This window comes from Lupinus angustifolius, chromosome LG09 (assembly GCF_001865875.1).
Source record: "Lupinus angustifolius cultivar Tanjil chromosome LG09, LupAngTanjil_v1.0, whole genome shotgun sequence".
NCBI lineage: Eukaryota > Viridiplantae > Streptophyta > Magnoliopsida > Fabales > Fabaceae > Lupinus > Lupinus angustifolius.
Genome location: NC_032017.1, coordinates 5022421 through 5036446, shown reverse-complemented (window position 1 = coordinate 5036446; position 14026 = coordinate 5022421). Strand labels below are relative to the sequence as shown.

Here is a 14026-nt window from a genome sequence, read left to right as displayed (position 1 = left end):
AAAAAATTGTAATGTAAAACTTCTTCATTTACATTTGACTCCTTTTCAGGACATCACGTTAAGTAACCTAAAATATGGAAAAGACAACAATAGTTACATAGTGATAACCAAAATCCACTTTATATATATATATATATATATATATATGTATGTGTATGTATATACACTATTACACCTAATGAAACATTGTTATTGATGGTTTTAAGTTTTATGGTCCCAAGCCAAAAGACTTGGTCTTTGAGTGTGCCCCACATGCAGTGAGACAAGAGTTTTATGCAGCTTTCATACTTTCACTCATCACTGTTCATTCCTTAACTTCTTTCTCTTTTCTCTCTGTGTTTGAGACACAGGAAAACACCTTGTCCTTGAACCCTTTCTGTACCAAACACCATTACTTCCTTTCCATATCTCATTCATTCCCTCACTCTTTCTTCACTCACCATCTCTTAAGCTCACTTTCTCTCTTATTTCTCCACTTCTTTACAAGCTATTATGCTATGCAGTTTTACTTTGACATTTAATCCATGCTTCATAGTTCATAATGCACCCTCTTTTTCTTTCTTTTTAAAAAAAACTTTTGGGTAGTTTCCATTTATTATTATTAAAAAAAAATATTTACTTTATCTCCATAACTAAGAAGTAGCATCACATAGTAGCACATGTTTTTTTTCTTCTTATTTTAGATAATCTCAGATGGGTTTTCTTCAAAATGTTTATATGTTTTGTGATCTTTGGTTACTGCATTTTCAGGGCCTTTCCTCTGAAGCTATGAATCTTCACTGAAGCAAGAGATACAAGGGGATATATTGTTCCAAAATGGAACTCCAAATCCTCATGTTTTCAAAATAAAGGAAAGGGGTAGTTCTATGTGAAGGAAAGTTTAATTTTTTTAGTGAAAAGAAGCAATCCATGTTTGATGTTTTAGTATTGGTAGAATTCTTTGATCACAGATTTGTGGTTTTGGAAGAATAAACACTATTGAGTGAAGTATAAGCAGTATGCACTAACACTTCACTTCAGCATAGAACAACAGTGTATAGTGATGGCCATTTTTTGCTTGTTGCATATTCTGCTAGCTTGGTATGTCTCAATTTCTCAGTTTGTAGATGCTGCTGAGCTTAAGGACCAAGCTATTTTACTTTCGATCGACCGAGAGCTTAGAGTCCCTGGATGGAGTGATGCCAAAACCTCAAATTACTGCACTTGGCAAGGAGTCACTTGTGGTAGCCACTCAATGGTGGAGATGCTTGATCTAGCTCACCGGAATCTTCGAGGCAATGTAACTTTATGTCTGATCTCAAAGCTTTGAGGCAGCTTGATCTTTCAAACAACAACTTTGATGGTTTGATTCCTGCTTGCTTTTGGAAACTTATCTCATCTTAAAGTTCTACATTTGTCTTCAAATAAGTTTAGAGGTTCAATTCTACCACAGTTTGGTGGCCTTAGAAGGCTCAAATCATGGAACCTTTCCAATAATGTGCTTGTGGGAGAGATACCAATGGAGCTTCAAGGTCTAGAGAAAGTGCAGGATTTTCAAATTTCTAGTAATCATTTTAGTGGTGTGATACCTAATTGGGTAGGAAACTTGTCCAATTTGAGGCTTTTTACTGCTTATGAGAATAGCTGAAGTGGTTGGATTCCGGATAGTCTCGGGTCGATTTCTGAGCTTCAAATACTTAACCTGCACTCTAACCAGCTTGAAGGTCCAATACCAGCAAGTATTTTTGCTGCAGGGAAGTTGGAAATTCTGGTTCTCACCCAGAATAATTTTAGTGGTGTTCTTCCTCAGGAAATTGGGAATTGCCCAGCCCTTGCCAATGTTTGAATTGGCCACAATCATCTAGTAGGTAGCATTCCTAAGACAGTTGGAAATCTTAGTGGGCTAGCCTACTTTGAAGCCGACAATAACAACCTTTCTGGTGAGGTAGTGTCAGAATTTGCTCGATGTTCTAATCTGACCCTCTTGAATTTAGCTGAAAATGGATTTACCGGAACATTGCCACCAGAATTTGGGAAACTTATGTACCTGCAGGAGTTGATTCTTTCTGGAAATAGCCTCTTCGGTGATATTCCAAACTCAATTCTGGGCTGCAAAAATCTTAAAAAACTTGATATTAGCAACAACAGATTCAACGGTACAATACCAAATGAAATCTGCAGCGTCAATCGGTTGTAGTACCTGCTATTACATCAGAATTCCATGAGAGGAGAGATCCCTCATGAAATCAGAAGTTGTGCAAAACTTCTTGAATTACAATTGAGCTTCAATCATCTTCATGGACCATTGCCTTCTGAATTTCGAAGACTGGACAAACTTGTTTCTCTTGATGTCTCACACAATCGGCTCTTGGGTAATATCTCAGCCGAGCTTGATTGAGGTTAACTTTTCAAATAATCTTTTTAAAGACCCTGTACCAACATTTGTACCATTCTGGAAGAGTCCTAGTTCCAGTTTTTTGGGCAACAAGGGCCTTTGTGGAGAGCCATTGAACTCTTCATGTGGCGATCTTTATGAACGCAAAAATTACCATCACAGGGTTTCTTACAGAATGATACTGGCCATAATTGGTTCTGGTTTAGCGGTTTTTATGTCAGTGACTGTTGTTGTCTTGCTGTTTATGATCAGAGAGAGGCAAGAAAAAGTAGCCAAAGAGGCCGCTGGGATCATTGATGATGGAACCAATGACAAACCAACTGCAACAGCAGGGAGTGTTTTCGTCGATAATCTAAGACAAGCGATAGACATTGATGCTGTTGTTAAAGCAACTGTTAACGACTCTAATAAAAGCAGCAGCGGAACTTTCAGCACAGTTTATAAAGCAGTCATGCCTTCAGGGATGGTCTTATCTGTAAGGAGATTGAAGTCCATAGACAAGACAATAATCCAGCACCAGAGCAAGATGATTAGAGAACTTGAAAGGTTGGGAAGTCTCTCATGCTAATATAGTGCAACACATTGGCTATGTTATTTATGACGACGTTGCTCTTCTTTTGCATCATTATTTTCCTGATGGAACATTGGCTCAGCTTCTTCACGAGTCTACCCGACAAATTGAATATCAGCCTGACTGGCGTGAGAGGCTATCCATTGCCATTGGAGTGGCGGAAGGTTTGGCTTTCCTTCATCATGTGGCGATTATCCATCTTGACATCTCTTCTGGCAATGTTCTTTTGGATGCAAATTTTATGCCACTTCTCGGGGAGATTGAGATTTCGAAACTTCTTGATCCAACCAAAGGTACTGGAAGCATTAGAGCAGTTGCTGGTTCCTTTGGTTACATACCACCAGGTACACTATATCTATTTATGGCAAGCAATTTCCGATGTATTCTTCCTCTTTACTGTTAATGTATTCTGCATGCTTCATGTTACACTTCTTTCGTGATGCAGAATGCATATACAATGCAAGTTACAGCACCAGGAAATGTTTATAGCTATGGTGTTGTTTGTTGGAAATCCTTACAACTCGTCAACTGTTGATGAAGAATTCGGTGAAGGTGTAGATTTGGTTACGTGGGTTCATAATGCTCCACTAAGGGGAAACACCAGAGCAGATACTGGATGCAAGGCTTAGCACGGTTTCATTCAGTTGGAGGAAAGAAATGCTGGCTGCTCTTAAGGTTGCATTGCTTTGCACCGATAACACAGCTGCCAAACGACCGAAAAATGAAGACTGTCGTAGAAATGCTTCGAGAGATAAAGCAAAACTAAGGAGAGTTTTTCGGGTCATGATCTACACCATTGAAGATTTAATGTATGCTAAACTCATGAAATGAAGGTGCTAATGAAGGTAGTGTTTCAAAGTAAACTAATGGCCATTGGCATAGATCTTCACAATTCTAATTCGACCAAGGTGAAATCGACTCGTATTTATTTGAATCAGGTACCAATTAGGTTGGGGAAGTATACATTCAAGAAGAGAGTTTGATGCAGGATATATCAGTTACTATTGTATATGAGCTGAGCCCTCAGTTTACATATTATATTTACTCATTTGGGAGATGTATCCACCTATAAAATTGTCACTTCACATTAAAATTGAAAGTTATAGTTTAATTTGTTGAAATTTTAGAATGTACATCTGAACTGAACTGTGTCCATGCATGCTGTATCTTCTACTAGTTGTATCCTCCAACTAGGGTATCAATGTGTTAGTGATGTTCAAGCCAGTGTGCTTGAGCAACACTAAAGATAAGTGCATATATACAATGTCAACATCTAAAATCTTGTGCACATGGTTTTCACCATTTTATTATGTACTTGAATTTAGCATGTTATCAAACATTGTTTGAATATGGCATAACGGTAAAATTATTGTTTAGTAACTATGAGGTCACGAATTTAAATCTCGGAAATAGTCTCTCCACTTGTGGACTTGTGGAGGTAAGACTGTATACATCTACCCTCCTCATACCCCACTAAGTTGGAGTCTCGTGCAATAGGTCACATTTTTTTACCAAAAATTGTTTGAGTTTTAGCACTTTACAAGTTGCATCAGTAACCACCAAATCAAATGAAATGTTATCAACATTTTGTAAACCAAATGGAACATTATTCTAAACCCTAAAAGCAATTTGCCTCTTCACTTGAGAGGATAAGGCTCCATATATATATATATATATCTATATACTTTTTCCCTTTTGTTGTCAATAGAATTTTAATTATTAAATTTTTAACTTAAATACATTTTTTCAACCAATCACAAACAGTGATATATTGAGTGAAATACTTTGTAAGACAACATATATGCTTCCGTATATATCACACTTAGATTAGATAGCTACATGGATGCAAAACTACAATTTGTATCTCAACATTGCCTTATTTTTTTAAGGGAGGCATCAATAGTGGAGGACTAAAACTATTTTATTCCCCAAGTAAAATTTTGAGTCTCTCACTTTATATTATTTTTTGTATCATAAAGTTTCTAGGAAATTTCATGGAATGCTATTCGATTGTTTAAACTGCAATACCATCAGAGTTACAAACTAACTAAACAAGGAATTACTAAAATTACAGAATAAAACATGATTTTGCACTACTGTCAATGATTGAGAGGCTCCAAATTAAAATTTCAATTGTTGGAGACTCATCAATTTTCCCAATCCTTTGGGCAATGTGTTAAGCTATTTACACCAATAGACCAAGGAAAAGACTCATGTATAGAATCACTCTAAGTCTAAAATCCATAAGTATTTGCACGTTGATACTGAAGAATGTGAAATTATATTACATTTGCATTGTATGTAACTTATATTTTAAGATATAATTAAGACTTTAGGATTGTTTTTAGTTTTTATTTCTCTTTGTTTGGATTGAGCGGGTGTTTTTAGCTATGTTGTGCAGTTTGGTTGGAACGAAGCTAAAAAGAATAGAAATTGAGTGCAAAAGGATGAAATTCGGTGTTAAGGCTATGCAAAAACCAATTGAATGACCAAAAGAAGTCGTGAATGTTGCATTCTATTCATATTTTTTAGATTTGTTTTGTTGGATTTGGCCTACTATTTTGTGTAGTTAGGATAAATGACGCCTCTCCCTCAAGAATTTTACATTTTACATTAAATTCTCTAATTTAGAATTTGGTATTCTCGTCTCCATCATGAGCGACTAATTCCCTTTGTTTCTAGGATTGGGGCTCTGCCCTTTTACATTCAATAAACACTTATTCTTATTTTTATTTCATTGAGTGTTGTGATTTGAATCATTAAATTGAGTTTTATACTCGTGTGAGTTGTCTAGCCAACAAATTACACCTCCTAGATACATTGGGGAAGGAAGGACCGAGAGCTGAACCCAACTATCCGACCATTCAGTTATTCAAACTAGAATCCCAATTCACAAGAGTAGTCTTAGGATTCTTGGGAGTTTCTAGAATTCACCTTGGGTTGCTATAAAGCGATTGGATAGAAAGATCCAAGTAAAAGATTTGATTGATAACCGTACCATGAGAGTATGTGCAACTTCAATTGATTACGCGTGTCGGAGCTCGAGAGGGTGACACATATCAGAGAGCAATTTACCCTCACAACTTAAGTTCATGAAAAGGAGCAAAACAAGGATTTACGAGTGTAAAAACGGTAACCCTTATCTTGGGAACTTTTTCAGTCCTTGTGGGATCGATATTTTATTACTTGATGACACAATCGTGCACTTGCGATTGGCCCTATCAGACACACATCTATTCAAGAAAGCTTCATTGCTAACTCCCATTTTCTTGAAAGGAAAAAGTATGACTCAAAGTTTAAAACTTGATGACACTCTGACAAATTTAAAGTTCGCCTATAGTTGACAAATTCCTAAAGAAGATATATGACATTAGTTCATGCAAACATTGATTTGCAACATCTATCAAAGTTTCATCTTTGCTTGGCAATAGAAGGAGACCTAGTGCAGCCGAAAGCAAAGCCACATTGGAACTATGAAATACAAACTCCTTTGCAGGCAAAATGCATTTCTTTTTTGGCAAATCCCAAAACTCACTATCTCTCATACATTTCCATTCATATCTCTTATATTTGAAATTACCATACTCCCTAGTGCTCTTATTTCCAAAGGAACCTCTCCACATTTGTTCAGGATTTCTCTACCAACATACATGGTAGTAATCCCCAGCACATAACTACACAAGTTAAACATCTCATCACTTTTTCATGTTCATGAAGCATACACAATCTACCATAGTGAGTAACAAACATCTTTGTTTCCCATATTCAAAAACATGTATCATCATTCATCAAGAATGTGACACAATACTAAAGTTTCAAGTTTTCTATGAGAGTGCAAAGACTAACTAGTTACAAGGAAGAAAACCTATACTTCCTTTCATTTACCAAAGTACTCCTAGTATTCTATTATCTATAGGCTCTATAGTATCCCCTTTTGATTTACCTATCTATTATTCATAACTATTTCAGCAACCTATACCAAATTCTATGCAAGAACTAAATAAAACCAAAAAGGATACCCCAAAAAGCATTGCAGAAATGCACCACCCTCCATTATGCCCAATAGCAAGTTCAGCAGTTACTCATCCGTTCAACTAATTGTTGAAGCAGCTCTTCTTTTCGTAGCTTATAGTACTTTTTCACGTCGTATTGCTTCGCCATGGCCTTCAAAGCAGGCATATTCAACTTCTCCAAGGTAATAAGTCGCGAAGCTGTGGTCTCATTATGGAAATCATCCAGCGAATAAGACTCAACGATATGAAGATCTACCTGGTTTCCATTGTCCATTGAAAGCCTATCTACATTTGGTAAGTCCGAGTTAACAGTAGAATTTTGTATTTCCGGAGTGATTGACCACTTTGAAAGTCTTCTCTTTTGTAACTCAGAAAATTCACTATTGTAAGGAACAATCGCACGACCTTCAGTTGCATCCAGGCCAGGCTGCACTGCTCTTTTAGTAATCTTCCTGTTCATGGACTCATTAAAAACGGCCATACCCGTACTGGTCCGCTGGGTCTTGGTTGACACAACAATGCATGTATTTGGATCAACTTCTGTAGGATTTTCATGTGCTTCTCTTGCAGAAAATGCCTCTGATTCTGGCTTCCTCTTTCCCCTAGCTTTTAGTTTTGAAGGAAAGCTCGTATTCAACTTGTTAGCAACAATTTTGGATTTGACGCCTTGTGGTGGTTGTTGCTCTTCATCTATCAGCTGTGACCCATGAAACAGCGTACTCTGGGTTGGCTTCTCTGACAGTGAAATCAAAGGAGAATTTTCAGCATCAATGAGACTGGTATTTTCAATGTTCATTTCTCGGGACTTATTACCACAGTGTCCTCCAAAAGAGCACAATTCAGTATCAGCAACACACGATTCTTGAGGGTAAACAACTTCTAGAGCTAACTCGATAGAGTTCAGATCCTCAGCTGGAGCGACCTTGGAACCACCTTTCTTGCAGACTCTTCGTGCAGGTTTACAAGAAAGATCACAAAGTTTTCTGTGAAGGTCATAATTTTCACTTTCTTGGTGTTGTGAAGAACTTACTCTGGAAGTAATATACCTTTTTCTCCCCTTGACACCAGTTGGAATGAATTGGCTTCTGACCTCCTCGCTTCCGGTAACCATATTATTTGATGTTCCGGATAATATCGCCCCTTCAGATTGATCAGGTCCACAGCTGATATCCCCCAAGTCAGGACTTGTAACTAGAGATTTTGCAACCAAATCCTTCAAAAAATAAAAACTAGTAACGATTCATCGAAGGTCCACTGACTGGGAAAACTTTGACAAGGAAATCCAGTACAATGAATTCAAGGCATTACATACAACATAATAGCTTAATTGCAATCTAAGCAGAAATAATTATTACTCTCTCAACAAGTATGGCCCTTGAGCTTTGTGTCAAATTTATCATGCAGAAAAATGGTTGTCAAGCTTAGACCTTCACATGAAAGCAAAATGAAAATAAAACAATACAAATTGATATTGCATGCTAAATGCAAAGTTAAAGACCTTCTAGCTGCTACCACCATGGTCTGTTATCTACTCTCTTTTCCTGACATTTCAATGCCGAAAACAGCTTCAAACTGTCAGGAACCAGTATAGAGCTGTCTTCCCTAAACACTAAACTCATTGTGTAGATGTATAACTGAATGAATGTAAAATCCGGAAAACCAAAGAGCTGATCGGAAAGACTTTGCATAATTTTTTCCAGACATGTATCTTCAGGATTTATTGAAATCAAAGTAGAAGGAAAGGAAATAACAAACAGAGTTGAGGAAATGAAAATGACTCAATGTAACAATGAGGCCGCAACCTTATACGAGGCCTACCGTAATACCGAGAGAATCATGTGCTGGGCTTATTTGTAAGTGCCTACAAGTTTACAGCATATGCCAAAATCATTATATGCATATATGCATGTAGCCAACCCTCAATCTTAAATGCTACTATTATTGACAAATCTCCATGATATGTGTTTCTGAATAAATCATATTCAGCGCCGAAAACATGGCTTCTTGAGGCAGAAAATTACGGTACAACACTTATGATAAATATTAAATTTATATAATTTAAAGCAATTGCATTTGCAGCAAGTAGGCATGTTAAGCAATCATTGCACATACACAAAATAAGCATATGTTCACCTTAAGTGCTGAAATTTACACATTAAGACAAACAGGAAGAGAAAATAAGTGATTGTTTAAAGTAAAAACATATAGTAATAGAGATTTCTCAACCTGAATCTTTTCAGGATCATTTGATCTCTTTCCATGAAGCTCCATAAGAAGTTCTGACATTCTACAATTTTCTGAAGTTCCATAGTGTTTGTTTCCTTCTTCCTTTTCAGGATCATTCGAATTCTTTCCATGAAGCTCCAAAAGAAATTCCGAGCTTCTAGAATTTTCTGAAGTTCCACAGAGCTCTTTTCCTTCCTCCTTTATGATTATATTTGAATCAACACTGCTACAATCTTTGTCTAGAGCATATTCGGCATCATTCAACACTGGATTGAAGATGACCATCTCTAGATTCTGCTTCAAATTGAAGGACAATAAACCATATATCAGTCATGTGTGAAACCAAAGTGTTAAAAGTTAAATACTGCATGACAAACTAATACTCTCTAATATAAATGAGCGACTATCGAAACATATGAGGAAATCTATATGCAAAATGGAAAACAAGTAATAGAATAATAGATATTACTGGTTTACTGCCACAATCCCCAGCATTTTCAAGACACAGAAGTTCCATAGGTTAAACCTTAAAACTAAAAGGTAATAAATAAAAAATATGGTAGTATATTTATACATTATAACAGTTACCGGCCTCTGTATAAATATTTCAGTAAGCAGGGCTTAAATATGTATTAACCATTGCGACAATCATTTTATAAACAAACCATATCGGCTTTTTTGGAAATTAAAACATCTCATCATGCACGGCAGTGATGCACAACAATGCAAGTATCGAGTAAAACAAATTAAGGCATATATGCTGGTGCATTGTGCTCCCTAAGAGACAATAGCTATTTCCAATCTTTTTTCTACCTTATTCTCTTGCAGCTCCTATATCATGTTAAGTTCGTTTTCCACCTAAATTGATACTGGATTCATGGACTCTTCATTTCCCCCCACTTTAATCATGATTCTGAAGCTTCTGTCATTTATTAGATTCTAAGAAACCAATTAGATTTTATGCTTCAGCTTAACTATATGTAGTCTGATACAAACAAAAAAAAAGCATACTGAAGCTTATTCGTGCGAAAGAGACAAAACCATAAAAATTATCTATATGGGCTGAATTTCTCCAATCAATGATAAAAAGCGAAGTGGCTAAATTGGTCGGCACTAAACTGCTCTGATAAGCTAGCTATCTAGATTCCAGAGAGACTACAACGCCGTTAAGTCTTTTATTTATCATTTATAGGAGATGGGGTCTCTTGTGCTAAAAATACAACTTCCAGTTCAGCCCTCTAGTATCAAAGGGACTTTTAACATTCTCTCATCACATCCTGAGCTAAATAATTTTAAAGGGAAAAATTTATCAATAAAGCTTTTTGCTATCCAAAGCAACACATAATCATGGACCAATGTCATATTGTGGGGTTTCTTTTTGGTACTATCCCCTCATACTATCGGTAAGGAACTAATCTCTTTCGGGGTGTATGATTGTCCCTCCCAACAAGTATCGCTCACACGAATCGAACCATTGATCTTTTGGTCATCCTAGTAATCTAGCAACCTTACACCACTAGACCAACACCTTGTTGGTATTTTTTTGTGGGGCTTTAAGAGAAGGTTTGTGTGAATCAAAGATAGGAAGCCCTAAAACGGACCAATGTGTTGGCCCAACTAGTAAGAAGCTCAATTCATCTTGAGCAAAGTTTCATGTTCAACTCTGGTGAATATAAAAAATAGACATTGGGCGAGTTTTGCCCCTTTTGCTGAGTCTACCTGGTTCAACTCAGATTAGTTGGAGTCTATAGTGGTAAGGTCTCAGTCTTAAAAAATAAAGCCCCAGAATGACTGGCAAATACAAAGTTTGCATGGTGAAAAGGGTAGATGTAGCATCTTCTTTTCAATCTTATTACGGAAAACAATTAAATTTCATAAGCTTAGAGAGAGCAAACCTGGCCATGTATATCTTCGAAGTGATCTCTACATAAAGCCTCCACGATTTCATGAACCGTCTCGGCAGGTTTGTCTAGCAGCAGCTGCACCTCTGTATCATTGGCATGATCGTTCTTCTTCAAGATGCTTATTGCGACATCAAGCAAGTTGATTCTTTCAGTCAAAGCACCACAGCATATTTGAGGCCATTTTTCATACTCAGCCCAGGCCAATTCATTCTGAAGGGACACAAGATCCTTCTCAAGTCCTTTGATTTCAGTGTCGGCCTTGGTGATCAAAATTTTCAAAACCTGAATACAAGATTCCTCATTCAAGATATCTTCTTCTATCACATCTACAAATTTTGAAAGAAAGCCAGAGTAAATACAGGGTAGTAACATGGATACACAGCCACACAAAAATGAAAGAAAATTGCAGGCCGAAGGAGTAAAACGAAAAGTACCATGCTCACGACGGCGAAAGTAGAGACTACATTGCCACTCAGGTTGCTCATGGTAGCTAGTATCATCACTTGCAACTAATCACCAGTAAATTACATGCAAAATCAAAACAATGCAGTAAATTATCACTTCAAAGAATATCATTGCTCATTTGCTCATATATATATAAATCACAGAGAGTGTACAGAAAAACTAAGACCTTCATGAAATGAATTCCAAGGATCCAAATCCCAAGCCATGATCAACAATAACTATATCCTGAAAATTAAAATAGAAACAACAAAAAGAAATTAAGTTACCAATAATCTAAGTGTGTTGAAAATGAAACATTGTGGGTGGCTCATGAAATAGAAACAAACATAAATGACAAAATTGCTAGTATAATAATTAGCAATGAAATGTATATTGAACAGAAAGAAGTGCAACAATAACAACCACACAATAGATGAAGATAGAGAACTAAACCAATAAAAATCACTGAAAGAAACTGTTACAAACTTCAAACAATGTTTCCAGAAACAACAAGGGCATTCAATGAAAGAAGAATAAGGAAGTTGTATTTAAATATCTGAACTGAATTGAAAGTGACTAATAAACTAGTAGTTTATCTGTCTAATCTAAAGAAACATGCACATTAAGAAATATGATGTATAACATTTATTATATATTTTTCAAATATATTATCCCCTCTATATTCATTATTTTTCACATTACTTGCATGGATCCATAAAGTATTGAAATATTAAACAAAAAAACATGAAAAATAACAATTAATTCATCATTCAAATAATAAAAAAATCTTGAAAATATCGGAATTAACAAAACTTTAGGATTACACTTACAACCCATTAATTAATGAAGTCATTAAGAATGATAGGAACATCACTCATATTCAACAACAACCATTAATTAAATAATGAAGTAATAAATGCCCCTTATTCTTCTACAAGCATTCTAAATACAGAAAAAACTCAACATAAAAAAAACTAAAATATTTTGATCAAGTTGGTAACTTTATGAGAAACCAGAATTACCCTTTAAACAAAGATGAAGAAGGGTACCCCTGAAAAGAAAGGGTACCCTTAAAATAATGGGTACCCTGAAAATGGGGTAAGGGAATTTGAGTGTCTAGGGTTTTGGGGGAATCAGAGAGAGAGAAATGAAAATGATGAAGAATTGTGAGTTTCTGCCATTGAAAGCGACGAGCTTTGAACGCAGTTTGAAAGGATCATGCCATGATGGCTGGTTAGGAATATTGAGAGGTTTCTGAGGGTAAAGTGGGAATTTTGGTGGACTGTTATGTGGGACCAGGGTTTTTTGATTGATTTCCAGGTCAAGGACTAGTAGGTATACATTATGTTTTTGATTGATTTCCTATCAGTGAAAATACATTATACTAAGTAAAAAATAATATATTTGTTTTTTTTATATGTTTTCGTTTCATTGTTATTAGAGCAAGATTTGTGATATGTTTTAAGATAATATATCCTTATTTTAAGTCAATCGTTGTTGTCCTAAAGTTAGACAATGAATTAGCTCCATTCAAATGAAAATATTATGAACCATCAGCTTCGACAAGCAATTCACAAACCCCAATTCACCTATTGGAAACCTTTGGAAATTCAACCGCAAGTCTCTATGTAATAATTTGTGTCAACTCCAAACAACCATATTCTAGTGCAATAGAATGTTAGACTCTGTCCCATATAGGAGGGCATTACCTATACCTGCTTATACTCGTATGGGTATCCGCATGCGGGTTTTTTGAAGATATTTTGGGTATCAGTGGGTACAACGGGTATCAACAAGTTTCCTATATTATAAATGAATTTTTAATTTTTACTTCTACTATGTTTTAAATGAGATAAAGTTTAATTATTTTTGTACATTTTGATTGAATATTTGACAAAAATATTAAATTTATTGGTGTTTTCTATTTGTGTGATTTGTTGTTCTCATTTCCTTACCAAAAATTATATATTTTATTTGCAAGACATATGTGTTTCTATACATGTAATAATATTTGTAGGGTATTTCTCTATCAAATTCAATAAAAGATATAAACAGAGTAAAAAATATAAACAGAGTAAAAGAAAAAGATCTTCATAGTTTAATGCATGTTAGGATAATACACTTTTTTATTTTAATTAAATATAATATATTAATCATATAAATAATGGATATCAGCAAGCATGAGTACCATAATACTTGTACCACCTGTATGTACTATGAGTATTTTTTAAAACTCGTTTATAAGATCCACGAGTATACATTTGTGACTCGTACCCATACCGTACAGATTTTACCTACGGGTACAAGTTTTTTTACCATCCCTAATCCCAAGCCATGAGCAGACCATCTTCCATTGCCGAAAACTCTTCTTCGAAAGGTGAACCAATTTCAAATAAGTAGAGAATCTCACATGCCAGACTCTTCCATGATTGCGAATCACATCATCAATCATAAATGACGACTTCTTGATTAATTATCAATTACAATATAAAAA

General features: G+C 35.6%; 1 protein-coding gene and 1 pseudogene across 6 annotated transcripts; one reads left to right on the top strand and one right to left on the bottom strand.

Moving 5' to 3' along the window:
• On the top strand, positions 336 to 4116 carry LOC109356106 (annotated as a pseudogene).
• Positions 6621 to 12785, bottom strand: LOC109357356. 6 transcript variants are annotated; one of them, XM_019601273.1, is made up of 6 exons: positions 12555 to 12785; positions 11720 to 11778; positions 11523 to 11597; positions 11080 to 11414; positions 9185 to 9481; positions 6621 to 8171 (listed from the first exon to the last, which is right to left on the bottom strand). In XM_019601273.1, exons 2-6 carry the CDS (start codon positions 11757 to 11759, stop codon positions 7017 to 7019), a joined length of 1902 nt encoding a protein of 633 aa, XP_019456818.1. In that variant the 5' UTR covers positions 11760 to 11778; positions 12555 to 12785; the 3' UTR covers positions 6621 to 7016. The 6 variants fall into 6 exon arrangements, with proteins under 6 accessions (XP_019456818.1, XP_019456816.1, XP_019456821.1 ...); XM_019601271.1 differs by having other exon boundaries at positions 12601 to 12785; XM_019601276.1 differs by having other exon boundaries at positions 12619 to 12785.